This window comes from Pangasianodon hypophthalmus, chromosome 22 (assembly GCF_027358585.1).
Source record: "Pangasianodon hypophthalmus isolate fPanHyp1 chromosome 22, fPanHyp1.pri, whole genome shotgun sequence".
NCBI lineage: Eukaryota > Metazoa > Chordata > Actinopteri > Siluriformes > Pangasiidae > Pangasianodon > Pangasianodon hypophthalmus.
Window position 1 is genome coordinate 19,613,396 of NC_069731.1, and position 18,538 is coordinate 19,631,933.

The 18,538-nt window shown below is 38.1% G+C and overlaps 1 protein-coding gene and 1 long non-coding RNA gene across 3 annotated transcripts in view; one reads left to right on the forward strand and one right to left on the reverse strand.

Moving 5' to 3' along the window:
- Positions 1-16,484, reverse strand: ankrd33ba (ankyrin repeat domain 33ba). Its single transcript, XM_026937911.3, has 4 exons — positions 14,640-16,484; positions 5,113-5,242; positions 3,370-3,510; positions 1-3,153 (listed from the first exon to the last, which is right to left on the reverse strand). Exons 1-4 carry the CDS (start codon positions 15,060-15,062, stop codon positions 2,321-2,323), a joined length of 1,527 nt encoding a protein of 508 aa, XP_026793712.3. The 5' UTR covers positions 15,063-16,484; the 3' UTR covers positions 1-2,320.
- LOC128317205 (uncharacterized) overlaps positions 8,157-18,538 on the forward strand; it is an 18,532-nt gene continuing 8,150 nt past the window's right edge. Inside the window, exons 1-3 of one of the 2 annotated variants that reach the window (XR_008300744.1) lie at positions 8,157-13,488; positions 13,734-13,885; positions 16,999-17,154. This is a non-coding gene — a long non-coding RNA (uncharacterized LOC128317205). The remainder of the gene's footprint in view (positions 13,489-13,733; positions 13,886-16,998; positions 17,155-18,538) is intronic. The other variant, XR_008300745.1, reaches the window with a different exon arrangement.

An 18,538-nucleotide genomic window follows, 5' to 3' on the forward strand; every position in this document is an offset into this window, starting at 1 on the left:
TTCGAGTTACAGCGCAGTACTGCAAACTTTATTCACATTTCATCAGATACAATTTCCTCAAACATCGCCGCTTATCGGATTTCACGCAGTCCTATTGCTCGACAGGTCATGTGACTTCAAGTAGAATCGTACACACGGCTCTCCAGAATTATTGGTCATAAACATGAACAAATATGACTACAAATTTAAAAAAATAACACACAATAATTCAGGCTTTTCACTCAAATCATGACAAAAAAAAAAAAAATGTATTATTGATAATCCTAAAGAATACTTGAAATGATTTTGTTAAATGTTACAGGAATAAACTTTTATTCTCTCCAAGACCGTAATGTTGATTGTAAGGGTGCAAATTTTGTTTTTGGAAAAGAAAAAGGAATAAATAAAACGATACGTATGTTGTAAGCCATTTTTATTCACTTTAAACTTGCACTTGTTCTGCTGATGTAATTTTGTGTTTCTTTATAATTCATGAATTTATTTGAAAAAAAGAAGCAAAGTGTGATCATTTCAAGCTTTAAGTTAGGAAATAATTCAAGCAGTGTTTGAAACAATGATGTTTAAATACGATTATATGATGTTGTCATATTTATATTTGAGCTTGATGTATATTTATCATTTATTGCATGTGTTACTCTTAATATATTAATTTTTGCTCTTGTGCACGAAGAGGTGCCAAAAATTCTGGAGGGCACTGGAGATGTAGGAATACTGGGAAGTAGGAACAGAGGCACAGTGGTTCTGTGGTCAAGAACGAAGAAAAAAAACATGTTTTGTTTGATCTGTATAGAACCTGAGGTTATGGTGACGATTAAAGTGTTAATAGCAGTTTGATTTGATGTTATAGAGGGTTTTCATGATGCAGCTTCTCTTTATTAACACACACATCTGCTAGTTCATGAGGTACAGAGTAAAAAAATTACAGGGTGTGCAAAGCAGACTTAATGTTACCACCCAAAAGTTGACTATTTTCTAATAACAGCACGTTCTGAAGTGTTTTATTCCTCTTACACCACCGCAAAATTGCGATTTATAAGACGACCTCTCATACTTTTTATCCGTTTATAGTAATTTTAATGTTCATGAAAAAGTTAGTTCCTGTTCTCACTTACGTTATAGCAGCGCTAAACCATCGTTCCCTCACCAGCCTCTCTTTATTCTCTCTCTTATGAAGTTAAGTAAAAAAAATCACACCTGAAAAACCGTAAAGCGTAACCTCAGAAAAGTTACAGCTTTACCTCTGACTGTTACAAAATGCTGATACTGGAGACTCCTTCCATAATTGAGGACTTTAATAAACATCTCCTGACAGAAACCTTCACCATATCAACATTTTTTTTAAATCTGTGTATGTGGGGCAGCTGCTGTGTACGTCCCCGTGAATTAGCTGTTACTATGGAAACAATAACGTATCAGAACAAGTGCATTAATATAAACCTGTGATTCGCAGCTGCGCTACTGTCAGAGCTGCTGTTATAGAAAATGAATCAACGCCTTCTGACCAATCAGATTCCAGAATTCAGCACCGCTGTGGTTTAATGTTGCATTAACACCGACTACAGATTTTTCAGTAGTGATGGATTTGAGTTTTCCGTGAAGGGAATCGACTCAAACGTTATTTAATTCCGGTTAGTGTTTTTATTTTTGCTTGACGTGCTCTGTACTGCATTTTTCTCAGTTTTAGCAGTCTGCGTGTTCCAGAAGTATTGGCACCTCTCTATCCCATCCATCAGTGGAAGGAGAGCACCACTGAACAGATACGTCGGCAGACAGTAGCTACAAGGTTGGTGCGCTTTATAAACTGGCTACTTGTGTGTTTCCTTTTAAAGGTCCCTGCTGTAGCAGGCTTGGCATCTCAGACAGAGATGTGTTGAACAAATGTGCTCATTCGACTATTAGGCCACACCCACTGTGCTGATATTTAGTTTCACATTCAAGTTTTGTTCCTGGGACTTATTTTATTACCTAAAAGGGCTGTAGATTTGCAGTAAAGCATGCATGGAGGAAAGGCTTCTGAGATGTGTACCTTTTTGATACATTGCTTCTGAAAAAAAAAATTATATTTTTAGTATGTACAAATATTTTTGATTGGATGTTTATGCTGGTAGTGTAGATGTTTAAGCCTTTAACAGCTACCATATTGGTCCTACCATGGAATGATTTTTTTTTTGTGTTATAGAAATGTTTGACCCTCTGGATCATCCCAAAAAGTGAGAGTTTTCTTAAAGAATAAATATGAAAATAAATTATCATCAAAAGTTTCAAGTATCAAAATTCCCATGCCAGGACTGGGATGTGTAGTGCACACGTCGTGACAGCGTTACTTCTGTTTCCCCCCAGCGAAGTGTCGCTTAGTGATCTCCTCCAGCCGTTTCCTCTCAGCTTCCTCTGCTTTCTTTCGTTCTTCTTTAAGTTCTTTGTACCTCCACTTGGGGACCTGAAGGAACTGGCCACTGTTGCAGCTACTTTTGCGCCGCTCCTTCTCGGGCTCGTGCGTTGCCGTGGGAGCCTTGGTGATCCGCAGCTTGGGCACCACCGGGCCCGGTCTCACGCTGCTCCGTCTCACCAGGTGGAGCGGGAGGAGACTTCCTCTCCGGAGCGCTGAAGAGTCCCTGGGAGTCTGGGGCTGAAGGCTAGCACGTCTGTCTTTGGATTTAGGCACCAGAGTGACGCGAGAGTTCTGAAAGAGGCGTCTGTAGTTCTCCAGGCGTTCAGGTCCGAGTCCTTTGAGCTGCTGCGTGCGCTGCTTTTTTAGGATCTCCTGGACCGAGTAGCGGCGTTTTCCGACGCATGGCGGACTACCGGGACACACCGTCCGACAGGACATGGCGATAAACGGGCTGCCCAGTGCTGTTGTCATCTGCACCATGTGGTCGAAGACACCGTCTTCTGAAGCTTCTGTCACGTTGCTGATGTCAAAAAAGTTGCGCAGAGCCTCCACCATCTTCTGGACACAGCCTTTGCGCTGTTGCGATTTGGCCACCAGAGCTGGCAATAAGGGCCACTCGGGCTGGTACGAGTCGGAGCACTGCTCAGGACACGGCCGATGGATGAGCCGCTGCATGACGAAGACCGTCTCGTATCGTCCAGTGAACAGCGCCCACTCACGAGGAGTCAGCTTACGCCCGTTATCTCTGGCTTCCAGATCAGCTCCTAGCAAATAATCCAGAAGTGCACACTCCTCAGATTCAGAATCATCAAATTTCCAAAAATCTAGTTGAAGACATTTTATGTCTAGTTTTATTTGTCTTAATTTATGGATTCATTTTGGAATCGTGTTCTGTCAGGTCATTATTAGGAAACAACACAAAATTTGAGTCTCATTAAGAGAAGCAGGGGAAGTTTATATCCTTCAGAAGGATGAAGTACCTGCCATGATCAGCGCACGGACACAGTCCACTCTGCCCTGGATGGCAGCTTTCATCAGCGCGGTGAATCCGTGACAGTTCCTCTTTTCAATGTCAAGGCCAGGGAAGTAGTTGAGCAGGTAGTTAGTGATCATGATGTGGCCTGCAATCATGAGATAAACTGGTTTAATAGGGATAAATTCACGTATCAGTGAGTCTTGGGTGTCCATGACCCCGTCGCTGGCTCACCGCTTGTCCTTCCTTGGACCACTTTTTTTTTGGTAGGTACTAACTACTGCACACCGAACACCCCACAAGACCTGACGTTTTGGAGATGCTCTGCCCCAGTCGTCTAGCCATCACAATCTGGCCCTTGTCAAAGTCACTCAGATCCTTACACTTGCCCATTTCCTGCTTTCTTTATTACTCCTGCTTCCAACACATCAACTTCGAGAACTGACTTCTCACTTGCTGCCTAATGTATCCCACCCCGTGACAGCTGCCATTGTAACGAGATAATCAACGTTATTCACTTCACTTGTCAGTGGTTTTAATGGTATGGCTGATCGGTGTATATACACTGTATATATACATTCAAAATGAATCAGATTTAGATTACAGTTTGTACATTTCTAAATAATCTAATAATCTTTCTTCAAATTCATGACACTTCATCGTTTCTTGACTGCTGATTGGCTGAAATGACAATATCTTAATAATAACCTATGCTTGTTTGCTTTTCCAGAGTGTAGCAAAGTGTAAATTTGTCTTTTTTTTTTTTTTTTTATTTTGAATATTGTACAACTGATTACAATATTGAATTTTTACTCAAACTTTAGCTAGCTGAGTCAAAAGCCTCATGGAATAAAAAATGTATATATAAAATGTGATATTTGGCAATAAACTAAAAAAATTGCAACAATATTTTTAATCTACGTTAATCTCCATTAATACAGCTGTTATCAATGTTTAGTGCTGTATAGCATAGTTTTACACTTGATTTAAAGATACAGTAAGACATTACTGTAAAAAAGCATTACAGTATAAATGTAAATATTAAACACAGTGACTACCTGTCAGTAAAATACTGTAAATTTACACTGTCATTATTTAGAGTGTAGTGAGAAGCTTCTTTCTGCGTCTGATTCAGATCATTTTCTGCACAGTGTAGTGATGTGTCATTTGCAAACGAGACGACTCTTTGACTAGTTGAACATTGCGAGTCAACTCACATATGTGAGCCAGTTAATTTTTCTTTTTGAGTACGTATGCGTTGTTGTTATTCATCTATTCCTTCATTTCTTGTCAGTAACTGCTTAAACGCTTCTATGGAACCACATCTTTTCAACATCTGAGCTGTTTCTTAGTGTGAATCACTAGCGTGAGTCATGTGTTTGACTCTCAGCTGTGTGAGTGAGGCAGTTATATTATCAGATGTGAGCTGTTATCACTAAAAAAATTGAAATAAATGTCTAATGACTGACAAACAGCAGACAAAGTAACAGTGCAGGGATGATTGTAACAGTGAGAACAATGATTTAATTAAAGATTATTAAATGCAATGCAAAGTAATGTTATTTCATGAATTAGAAGGTAGAGTAAGATGTTATGAAATAATTTCAAGCCATAGTTAGGCAAAGAAAAGCCAATTGAGCCAATCGGGAGCCGAATGAGTCAAATGATCTGACTCACTAAATTCCCAGAATTCCCATCGCTATTCTCCGCACAACGTGAGTGTAAGAACAGAAAGCAAGGTGAAACGCACCGGCCTGCGCGGCTGTGATCAGGGCCGTGTTGCCCTCGTTGTCCTGCCAGTTCACGTCCAGGTGAGGACACAGAGAAAGTGCGATGACCACGTCCACGTAGCCATGATAACACGCCACCATCAGCCCAGTCTGCAGAGCCAAAATTCACAAATACAGTGTCATTAAAACTGTACAGTCCTGAGCAAATACCTGACAAGACTGCAGGAAAATAGCTAAAGATGTGTGCTGCAGATTCTAAATGTTAGCACATGCTGAGTGTCATTAATCATATCTGAGATAAGATGATCAGGTACAGAGGTAAGAGGTGATGTTTTAATGTGGTGCATTAATGAACGCTGGCAGTCAGATGCTTTTCACCATTATGGGCTTTTTTTTATTCAAACTAGTTCATTCTGATATTAAGTTATGTAAAATAAATGTAAAAAAAAAACAGTAGTGCTTGTTAATGACATCTTTTTAGTCTTGCCACGTTTTCAGCACTCGATTTTGTTTCAGAATGATACTTTAGGAAATTTGTAGAATTGATCCTCAAGAAAAAAAAATAGATTTTAATATGGTGTACGTCAAAGTCACAGCTGCTGTTATAGAAAATTAATCAACAGATTTGAGAATTCAGCAGCACTGTGGTATTAGACATAATAACAATAATAGGTTAATATGTAAAGTTTTACACAATAGCAGATAAAGGTGCAGTTTGTAATTTGGAGAAAAACAAACGCAATCCCTCTCAAGCGCTCCCTCTAAAGCCACGCCCCCAAAAACCATGTAGACAAGCTAGGTAAGCTAGAAGAGGCGGAGCTTTCTTAACTGTAAGGCAACATGACTGAGTCGAGTCAGACTTCGGGACTTTACTGTATTTTGTTTGTGTGTCATGAATGAAATAATGACATCTAATTAAAAATGTCTGATCGGACTGAAAGCCATATTAATATTTGACACAATAATAAATAACCTTTATTTTAAATATTGCTGTTTTTAAGAAGCATCTATTAGAAAGTAGTAGCTCTGTTCTTACAGACTCGTCAGATGCTGTAGATTTATTACCAGTTTAATCTCAAACCGCTTTCTCAGAGACAACTTCTGCCCAAAAACGCCACGTCCTGATTTTGATTAAAAAGTCATTTTAGCAGAAACAGATTTCACACTTGACCTGTCTGATTCAATTCTTTATAAGGAACGTCTAATACCATCTTAGAGAGCTGCACATCTTTTACACTCATCTGTGTCTGGATTTAAATCTGCATTGCTTCTCTGTTTTATATTTCTGTATGTTATAAGATCATCTGTCGATGTTTCTAGGTGACCCAAGGGCTAACAGCTAATGGTGCTAATAATAGGAAGACAATGTGAACATTGTTTAAAGCAATAAAGATTTGAATTTTTTATGGTCAAATACATTCAAAAAGTTTCTTATGAAACTTAAATCTTCCACACGAGGGATTTAGTGCTCAATAGTTCTGCAGTTAGTCACTAGGAATAAAACAATGTCTGTGTTGCTGTTATAGGAAAATAATCAACGACAGGGTGGTACGATGAAGTAGAGTTACTGTTCCAATCCAACATTGATTATTTTCCTATAACAGCGTGTCCTCAAGTGTTTTATTCCTCTTCTACCATAGCAATTTTCAACTCCAACTGATTTTTAATTTATTACACAACGATATGTCATTTATTATCTATATTATATATTATTTATAGTTACATTCAGTGTTGTGAAACATCTTGAATCAAGTCAGTTCCTGTTCTCGCTTATGTTATAGCAGCTATAAACAGTCATTCCCTCACCAGCCTCTCTTTCTTCTCTATCTTGAAGTTAATAAGACAAAAAAAAACGCAGCTTGTCATGTTACTGAGAAACCGCAAAGAAGTGTAAGCTCCTTAAAAAGTTACAGCTTTACCTCTGACTGGTAAAAAAGTGCTGACACTGGAGACTCCTTACAGACATGCCAGGGCTGTTTCTAGCTATAAGTGGTAAAAGCTGTAGCTTAGCCACTTGGGGGTCTGTAAGAAAGTAGGATTTTTATAGAAAGTGTACATTATATAGTACAGATAATACAGCAGCTGTCACTTGATGTCAATTAGGGACCCCAAAGGTTCGGAAACAGCCCAAAATATTCTAATGAATGTTAAAAATATCAGACTTATCAACAAAAATTGTAAATAAGGAAACAAATCTGCCAGTTTGGCCTTTAGACAGACGCTAAAATTAATCGACCCAAACTGTGATAATGGCTTCTAGCATTTATAAATATCCTCAAGCAGCAGGAAGAAATCTGTTCACTCCAGAAATTATAACTGTGCGTTCAGTCATAATATTATAGCTCCTATTATCATAAAACATGTTAAATGAGTTACTAATCTGAGACTTCTTGCTTTTTTGACACCATGGTCTTGTCATAAGATGTTTAATAGTGTTTCTACACCTAGATTAATATAAAAAAAAACAGAATAATAAAATTACGTTAGAAATGCTGTTATTTGTGATATTACTAGTAATCTCATTTCAGGCTTTGATGAAATGTACATTTTTCTGACCCAGAATGAGCTCCTCCCCTGATGAACAGAGCTGCTCAGCTCCTTTATTCATAAAAGTTCTTATTTTGAAATAAGTTATCATTTCAAAATAATGAGAAAGTATCCTGAAAAAAAAATTTAGTGAAATAAGGTATTAAGTTGAAAAATTATTAAGTAGAAATAATGATAATATCTTGAAATAACAAATCAAACAAGAAGATATTAACATGTAATAAAGAAATAAGTCGGAATAATGATAGTAAGTCAATATAATGAGTTATTTAGTCAAAAATAACAAGATAGTACCTTGAAATAACAAATTGAGTGGAAATAATGCTTTTCAATTCTCAGAATTAAGAGATATTAAGTGAAAATTTAAAAAAAAAAAATTTAAGAGATATGAATTCAAAATAATGGGTTATTAAGTCAAAATAACCACATAGTATCTCTAACAATTCAAGTCAAAATAATATGTTAAGTCAAAATTATGACATATTAAGTCAAAATAATGAGATAGTATCTTGAAATAACAAAATAAGTCAAAATAATGGAATAGTAAGTCAAATAACTATCCCGAGTTGGGAAAAAAACAAGATATTAAGTTGAAATTATGAGATATTAAGTTGAAATTGAGATGTTAAGTTGAACTTATGAGATACTAAATTGAAATTATGAGATGTTAAGTTGAAATTATGAGACATTAAGTTGAAATTATGAGATACTAAGTTGAAATTATGAGATACTAAGTTGAAATTATGAGATACTAAGTTGAAACAACAACGTGGCATTTTGTCCACACTGGGTTCAGGGTTTCTGTAACCTCACATGAAAGAGAAAGCTCTAAACAATTACATACGGTATCTTTAAGACAACATGCCTGAAACTAATGAGAGAAAACCTTGTACTGCTGACGCTGTTAAGGTTTGTGTACAGGATGCCTGGACTGCTAGACGCAGGCCTGTGCACGGATTGGATTTGCATCGCAATTAAGTTACTTTGGACAAAAAGTATCTTCAGAGTGAATATAAATGTAAATGTAATGTAAATATATGCAGGTGGCATTTTGGGGCATCAGCTGCAGGGTGTGTTTTATTCCCCTCTCAGCTCGGACTCAGATATCTGTAATCTACGGCCTAGTCAGCTCCTGAAATAGAAAGGATTAGCCTCGGGAGCGAGTGACCGAGCCGCTGAGTTTTTGCACCTACTCTATCATTCAGCTTTTTAAAGGATTCAAAATCATGTTAAACATGAACATTAACATTAAAATGACCTGTTTCTTCTATAAATATTCGCAAATAAATAAAAGGAAATAAAGATATTCATGTGTGTGTTTTAGCCACAAGCTAGTGTACAGCTGTAGTGGACTTTTTTGTTGTTTTTTTAGCACTTTTTTGTTATTTATTTGAAGTCTGTGAGATATGACAAAAATATCATATCACGAATCTCGAAGGTATTTCTACGATGCACGATATGCGATGTGTATCATGATATAAACTGCCAGCAAGAGAGAAGTATTAATTTAAAAATAAAAACCCTGTTTGATGATACTTTATCTGAAGCCCTTGTTAGTTTTAGTATTTTGTAGCTAGTAGTAGTAGCTAAAGTTGTTAGTAATTAATCAGAAGAGCAAATTAATTCTTTTTGAAAGTGGAACACATTGAAAATACAGTAACGATCTAGTATTTAATAGATAAATATGTCATAATTGTAAATAATATCTGCTACATACCGTTTAATTTTAAGGATTGTAATTACATATTGGAAAGAATGTGACAGAAATGATTTGAAATCCACACATACACTGCAAAAATCAGATCTTAGAAAAATTATTCATCTGTTTTTATTCTATTGGCAGATCATTTTGCTTCTTTCTAAAAACAAATGCGAACAATTATCTGAAATATAAAACTATTTCAAGCTTCATTTTTTTAAGTCTAGAAATAGGTTTAATAATCAAATATTTGCTGTACTGTAATCTTATAGGAAATATTAGATGCATTTGACTGTATTCCTGATATTTTCACTTTTATTTTTTGCAGTGTACTTACCTATTCAGTACTGAGTAGTTACAGTACTGTAAAATGAACTGCTTCCATAATTAACTTCATCAATTAATAATTAATAATCAATAACTCTCTGATTGCGTGTACATGAAATCATGTGTAATGCAGAAAGCCTGATCTCATCAGGAATTTGGAAGAATTCAAATGAACAAGGGCTGGGCAATGTGATGATATCGATATCACGATAAATTGTGGCACCGTATACTTTTCTGAGATATCGCTGTTATTGTGAGATCTTTTTATAACTTATTTTTATTAAATGAACAGTTGCAAGCTCTGATTGGAAGATTAGATATTGCACAGAATCTTTAACATTTCTTACAATTAATTTATTTCAATTTATTAGAAATGTCCTATTTATTCTCAATTTTATTCCAGTTTTAGTACATTATGTAAGAATGTCATCAAACACAGTTCTAAATAGTTTTTTTGTTATAATATTGTGATAGTAATATATATATAGTATCATGCATCGTAGAATTGTCTCCAAGTGTCATGATATGATATTTTTCTACTTTTTATCATATTTTTATCATATTGCCCAGCCGATGGATGATGTGGTTGGATCTTTTTTCCTTCAGACTCACATGAATGATTTTAAGCATTGTAACTTCTCATCTTAATTGAATTGTCAAAAATTGTTCGGTGTTTACGTGGCTATAAGAGAACCGGACATTTTGAATTGAGCGAGGATTTGAAGAAGACATTTGATTAGTTGTTATATCGAATCATGAACACTTCATTATTCGTGTACTCAGTGCTAATCACATTTTGGAGAAGAGTGTGTGTGTGTGTGTGTGTGTGTGTGTGTGTGTGTGTGTGTGTGTGTGTGTGTGTGTGTGTGTGAGAGAGAGAGAGAGAGAGACTGATGAAGTGGGTCTTAATGAGTCACAGCGTCTTGTTGCCGTCTTATTAAATGAGAGAGAGAGAGAGAGAGAGAGAGAGAGGTAGGTAATAAAGTGCCAGTGTGTGTGTGTGTGTGTGTGTGTGTGTGTGTGTGTGTGTGTGTGTGAGAGAAGGTGGAGTAAAACAGCCATGTTGTAGAAATGACTCATCATGAAAAACCCTTCTTACACAGCACTTTGTAGTAGATGTGTACACTTGTGGTTTTTACTTTCATGTGGGCAAAAAAACGCCCAAAAAGGCCATGATTCTGACCATGTGATCGTATTGGACATCGTATTGGCAGATTTCCCTCGCTGTGTGCCGTATTTACAGCATTCAATAATTCATCTGGAGTAACTAACTGCTTTATCGTGTCCTTACACATTACTCACACGTTTCAGATGTGATGTGTACACGTGGTGGACTCCACATGTAGTTCACATGTGACTTTTACACAAGATGAATTTATTTTCACGTGTTCAGTTGAATTTTTTAGGTGTGGTTTTCTTATAGGAACAATTACTTTTCATGTGATCCCATATTATTCACACAGTCTCGCATGTTTACTTGACTTCAATTTCAGGGCCATTACATGGTGAAATGGATCTCCTTTTTCTTTTTTCTCCTTAATTTAGTCTTGGCCACTTCCCACCCACCAGCCAGCTCTCTCCTATCACACGACAGGTACCAACCCGGGAGGGAGAAGGTGATCACGTGCTTCCTCCAAGACACAAGAAGCCATCAATCACATCTTTTCAAACTGCTGTTCAGGCCGAGTCACAGGGTGGCGTAACACATTCGAAGGAAAGCGCTATCTGCCCCCTTCTGCATACAGGAGCTCACAGATGCCCAGGATTGGCTAGTGTTGCTGTGATTGACAGTGGAAAGAGAGTATGCCCCTCCCATCCAGAGAGCACGGCTAGTTTTGCTCTCTTGGACTTTTGGCCACGGATGACTGATGACTGTAGCATCTTTGTGATCCGACTCTGGACAATAGAGTGAACGCTTTTATGTTGCGCCACTCGCCCTCTTCACGTGTTAAAAATATTGATTTTTCTGTAAAGGTGGTAAACCTCACTGTGGTTTAAATGACTAATTAGTATATATTTTGCAAAACAATGCTGACTAGAAAATATCGCAACCTGATACAGACCAGTGGGGTCTAAGCAGCATAACCAGGTGGATATTTTACAAGCTATTTCTTTTAATTTTGAGTTTTTATAGTTATTATTATTACCTAAATTAGATGGGTTTCATATAAGGAATAAGTATTGAGTAAATCTGTCAGGTGGAAGGGATTATTAAAGCAGCCATGTTCGAGAAAGGCTGGATTTACACAACACGATCCAGACACACTCATCCCGCAAAAATCCCTTCTCACACAGCAGCATGTCGGCTAGGCTAATGCTAATACAGTAAAGTGCAATAGCTTGTAAACACACTGTGTCTATTAATAGCTCTGATATGTAAAAATAATTAGCAGACAAGATTCCAAAAGTATTTGTTGTTTTCCCCTTCGTGCTGATTTACATTCTCTCGTGCTGCTACACTACAGGAAGGAGTGTCCTGCAGCTCGGCTCTGGTGCAAATGACTTTATTTCCACGATGCAGAGAGGAATACGTCAGTCTCAGATGATCACAGAACATGCAGGACTCGGTCCAGACGAAATCCTGCTCACGGTGCACTTCAGGACATCACAGGGAGCAGGGACGGGACGAGACGCGTGTGTGTGTGTGTGAAATGCACACACCTCTATTACAGGCACGCCACACTGATGCTATAACTGTGATGTAATCACGTCCTGCTCCTCTGGATGGATTTATCAGTTATTACACTGTAATAGCATTGAAGTAGCTTTAGAAAGCTCGGCGAGGTCTGTGTGTACGTTCCTCTGAGTTACGTAAAATAAAGCGTGATGGCTTTTAAGAAAAGGGGAGCTTCGTTTAAAAAAAAAGTATTGTGGCATACGTTATTAGGACTGAGACTTAGGTCTGCGAATAACTTTTATTTAAATCTATTATTATTCTAGACAACGATTATTGTCTTTTTAAAGGTTAAGGTAAGAGTACCTCTAAATATTTTCAAATATGATTTATTAAAAACATTTACTTGGTAACAATTTACAATAGTTTCAGCCACTATTCACCATTCCTTACAAAGAGCCAAGGGCATTATGGGATTTCTGTTCCCTCTTAACTAATCACGTGATCTGTGAATGCTGAAGTTAGTATTTAAGATATTAAAGTTGACACGAAAAATCACGATTTTGATGCAGCAGCCATTATATTCATAAAAGAACCAAATTCAATGCAACCATCAGATTTCAGGCTTTGTGAAATGGAGACACATTTTACTACAAGTGTAAATACACGTGGTTAGAATCCAGATACGTGACACGTGAAATAAAAAGGTATAAACGTGTTTAAGAAATAAAAAATGTTGTAGATCATCTGTGTGCGTCAGTCTTGCACAAAAGAACATTCTGCCTTATGTCAGATGTAGACACACTTTAAATGATTAATGACCAGTGCATTTGGTTTAATTTATTCCCAAAGTAAATCCAAAACTTGAATAAAGTAATGAAATTTATTTCAAGATGGCTGCACATTGTGCCAAATTATGTCCTTTCATTTTTAGTCCAGTAAGCAGAATCTGAGCAGTGTTTGTCTGTTATCAGTCTGCACATCAGTTTTGCAGCGACAAAGCACAAGCACACTTTTTTTTTCTTCCTCAGCCTACTTCGCTTTATCCTGACAACGAATGAGTTCTGGCCCACGCCTGCCACTTTCATTTGGCCCACATAGCGCTGTGAAAGGAAGGTGACGAATTCCTCCGAGTCTTTCTGCCAGGCCGCAGCCACAACTCAACCTTTACGAGACGGATCTCAGGAATAAGACAGACCAGAAATTACAGTTGAGTCACTTTAAGTGAAATGTTGGTAGTGAAAAGCATTAGATATGCTTGTTTATAATTGAACTGGTTTTGGCCCAAACTACTTGATTGACCCTTCAACACGGTCTCACACAAATTCACACGATTCAGTTTGTATAAAAGGTTAAAAAAGTTGAGGTTAGGGGCCGAGGGTTTGTATATTTACTGACTTTCACGCTTTAAAGTAGGAGTGAAATCCAACCACATCCCTGTTGTTTGGCTTCAGATTTGTACAGAGTTTTTGTTAGATCTGTTTGGATCCTTGCCACGTGACGACCTGATGCCCCATCCATGGCGTGTCCTTGCCTTGAGCTCAGTGTTCCCAGGATAGAGTCCAGATCCACTGTGACCCTGACCGGGATAAAGCATTTACTGACAGTGAGTGAGCGAGTGTGTGTGTGTGTGTGTGTGTGTGTGTTTGGGCCCTTATGTGCCTACAAATATAACCATAATTGGTCCATAGACAAACATTTTTAAGTGAAATGGAACACCAGTTTTGATTTGTTTGATCCAGAAATAATGTTGACTACAATTTTAACCAGTTTTGTTCATACAAATTTTACGACCATATTGTTTTAGAAAGATCTTTTTTTTTTTTTTTTTTTGAAAGTTAGCAAGCTCCAGTTCAGTCAGTAGTGACAGCAGAAAGAAAAGGTACTAAAGCATACCGTTGCTTATGACTAGGGCGGTACCTTTAATGATGCTTCTTTAGAAATCTTTTAAATCTTTCACCTGGGATAAGGAATGGAGTGACTTTAACACCCAAAGGTTTTAAAGACGTAATTAAACTAAATTAAAAACGAAGGTGTATCATTAGACCTCAGGGTTGATGGTGGTACCTTAAACATGTTAAAGATTGTTATAGATATATTTACTTTTCTAGATGAAAGATGTATATTAAAGGTACAAAAAAAGATGTAATTGGAAAAAAAGGTTAAAGGTTTCTACCCTACAACAGGAAGCTAAGAACTCTGGAAGAAACGTTTTTAAGAGTGTGGTTTTAGGGAAACCCCCGAGAATGGTACAGATTAGTGGTTTACTGTAAGATCGCTGGCTGTGAATCGATTCTTCCGCTCGACTCACTGTAAAGAGTCGTTCAGAATGAATCGACTCGTTGCCTGGTCGTGCTTACCCGGCTGTTCTTGTCCGTTTCTTGCACGTCCTCCTCCGTCACACCCTGCCGGATCAGAGCCTTGGCAGTGAGCGCGCTGTTGGTGCAGCAGGCGCGGAAAAGCGACAGCGTCCCGGGGCTTGGTGCGCACTCCGACTCCGTGAGCTCTTCATCCGGAGGGTAAAACGAGTCATCCGAGGCGATGCTCCGTGTGTCGAACGAGTCGGAAAGCTCATCGTAATCCTCACAGTCCTCCTCACAATAATCACACGAGCCGAGATCCTCGTCGTAGTCGCTGTGCGGGGTGTCCGGCGGCTCGTGCGTGTGCGTGTGCGTGTGCTCGTGCGGGACTGCGGGGTGGATCTGCGTGGCGCTGCTGAGTTTGGGTTTGAGTTTGCCCGGTGAGGAGCTTCCCCCATCCTCCTGGTCCCTCATTAGCAACATCTAACCCGTTAACTCCTCCACTCACGATCTCTTAACTCATTTGGCTTCGGAAACGACGTGTTCGCCAAGTCAGAGTAGTGATGATGAAACAAAAATAATAAAAAACAACAATAACAATAATAAAGTTAGGTCTTCACTCACAGCTCCGTTCATCCTGTCCTCCTGGGCTATCCTCCGAAACTTGAGTCAGTTCCAGACTGTGGTCTCCTCATCATGTCTGTCCGTGGCAGTAAAACACACATCTTCATCAGGCAGTTAGTGAACACGGATTAATCCCCGCGGAAAGTCATTAAAAGCCGCAATGTCCCGCGCGCTTGCGGTTGCGCACTGCGAGCTGCGCATCCATCTGTAGCTCTCAGCCTCACGTGCTCCTGAAGTGGAGCTCCATAATCCGATTAGATTAGCTCTCCTCTGCCTCCTCCTTCTGCTTGCTTTCAGTCTGAGATTACAGCCTCCCGTGCTCACGTTAGAGCTGCGTGTTACACACGCGTTGAGCACCAGCGGTACGCGTTACGCGTTACACGTTACACGTGCTCGCCGGGGCAAATGCACCTCTTAGGGGGAAAGTTTACTTTCGTTTTAGTGTTTCAGGGTTTTTTCTTTATTTTATGAGTAATGAAGTGGCCCCTCCTGCCTGGAAATACCCCTCATACATCATCCAATACAGCAGAAATCTACAGTCTTCCTCATCCCAAACCGAAACTACAAACTAACCCTGGCTTTTTCAAATGAGAATAGATTAAGATTGAAAGATTAAGCTAGAGTTTAGTACCCTTTTTCTGGCAGTGAATGGATTTGGAGTCTGCTATCAGCCCTGGTGTGATGTTTACCAAACTCTAGCTTAATCTTTCAGCTAGAAATGTGCATGAAGTCTAACTTTACATGAAATTATTACTCTAAAATTATTAGCTAATTATTATGAAGGTGCAATTATGTGCTTTAAAGATACACTTCATTCACATTAGCATGTAAAGGATACACTAAAGGTGCAAAAGATGTATACACTGTTTAAAGGGTAGCATCCGAGTGACAAGATAGAGTACAGTTTAGCATTTGAAAACTGCTCCAATATTCACATGCACATAAAACAACTGTCACAAAATAAATAAATATGCATAACATTAAGGGGAAAATACATCAGCCCTCTCTAACCCTCCCTACAAGCTCCAGCTGAAGACAGAAACATTTTCTTTTAATAAAGCTGACAACATTATTATTCTCTCTTTAATGAAATAAAATGGTACCCAATCTTATCAAACTCGTTATATAAGTTGAGCTTAAATTTAACCTTTAAAACCTAAAAAAAAATATTTTAAATTCTCCTCAAATTATTAGACTGGTACGTTTTATAAGTTTGTTTTATAAAGATCTAGGAAGTTGGTCATGTTAGCTGGTTAACTTATTTTAAACTTATTTTTCAAGCTATAGGCACTACACAAATGCTTATAGATATTTGCTATTCTGCAAAAAAAATAAATAAATAAAAAATTTCCATAGTCCATTTATTGCAGCAGGGTTCAAAGGAAAAGCCATTTTATGAACGCTTGAAGAACCCTGAGCAGAACCAGAAGCAGTGGTATAGTTTCGTACCTTTACTCTAAGAGAACTGAATCAATTCTCTATTATTATATACTGTACAGATGGCTATATGCAGTTATATAATCCTGAATACACTGTTTCATGGAGACTTGCACTATATATTCCTACAACATGCATTACAAGCATTATAACTACACATATGCTAATAGAAATTTGCTATTTTGCAGAAAACCTAGTTTGAAAAATGTATGAAATGAAAGAGCATTTATGGCTTATGTTTGCATTCCTGCAATATCAAAGGCAAGTTGACTTTATATCACTTGCTTGTATGTATTTTTCTCAAACTGACTGTATTTTTTGTTCTCTCAGTATCTGCACACTGCACTTTCCTTTACAGCTCACCGTTAAGTGCCGTAATTGCTGTGTGTAATCACTGAGGCATTTTGCCCTGAAACACTTGGAGCTCATACAGACTCGTCTCCATCCCCATCTGTAGTTTTCTCACTTCAACATGCTGTACTGCGAGGAGAAATTGCTCAAGACTCTGCATGAGGTACCACAAAACTGTTGTATAAGGAATAAAACATGGCACGGCATGCTGATATAGGAAAATAATCAATGATGATGTCATGTGATGAAGCACAGTTGCTATTACGACTACAAAGTTGATTAATTTTTCCTACAAAAGCACCTCCTGAAGTGTTTTATTCCTCTTATAGCACAGCAATCTGCCAAAGATAAGCATTGTTTTATTTAAAAAATCACATCTCCATTTTTATCCATTTATAGTTACATTTAATGTTGTGGAAAGTCCATTACACAAGTTTTTTCCTGCTCTCACTTACGTTATAGCAGCTATAAACAGTCGTTCCCTCACCAGCCTCACCAGAGCTGACACTGGAGACTCCTTCCATAAATGTTAAATAAACATCTCCTTACAGATTTAATCTATTTATGGGGAGCGTCTCCTATAAGTCCCTGTGAATGAGCTGTTACTATAGAAACAATAACGTATAAGAACGAGCTGCTGTGATTAAAAAAAAATGATAAATCAACACCTTCTGACCAATCAGAATCCAGAACTCAACTACGCTGTGGTGATTTAACAACATGGCATCAGACTGTCTCTGTCTCTGCAGGTAGACAGACCCAGAGGAGTGTGTGTGTGTGTGTGTGTGTGTGTACAGGGGGAGATGTGTAGGTCAGAGTTTCTCTGCTCCCCAGGTGCTCCAGCTTACACAATTACATTAACTCAGCACTTGATAAATCCCTGAGACAAGCGGTCAGGTGGGACGAAATCCCTCCCACGCAAAAGTTCACCTGGGATTCTCGGATCCTAATGTTGGATTTGTGTTGGATGTACAGTGTGACACGTCCCCTGCCTTTGGGCAGCTTTGTGATGTAATTAGCCAGAATTGTCCAGTAAAATATTAAACATGAATGTGTAAAATATCACCAAGAAATATGCTTAACTTCTCCTGGATGCTGATTTGGAGGGCGGAGCTACATATTCACACATAGTTGATGATGTCACAAAATAAGCTCCACCAATCACGTCCAATTCCAATATAAATGTTCAAATTATTAGACGATGACAAACCGTGGAAAATTTCAGACACAGAACCTACATGCGAAGCTGCCTACAGTGCCTTGCATAAATATTCACCCCCTTGAACTTTTCCACATTTTGTAGTGTTACAACCTGGAACTGAAATGGACTTCATTAGCATTATGTGTTATGAATCTATACAAAATACTGCTATTCGGCAGAAACCCCACTACTCATAACCTTCACAACACCATTCCCACTGTAAAGCATGGTGATGGTAGCATCATTTTTTTAAATAAGGGATTTAATGTTACTCTGCAGGATGTTAAAAGTTTGAGATTCGTTATAACCGAACCCTGACTGGTATTTTTACAAAACTTTGTCCCAG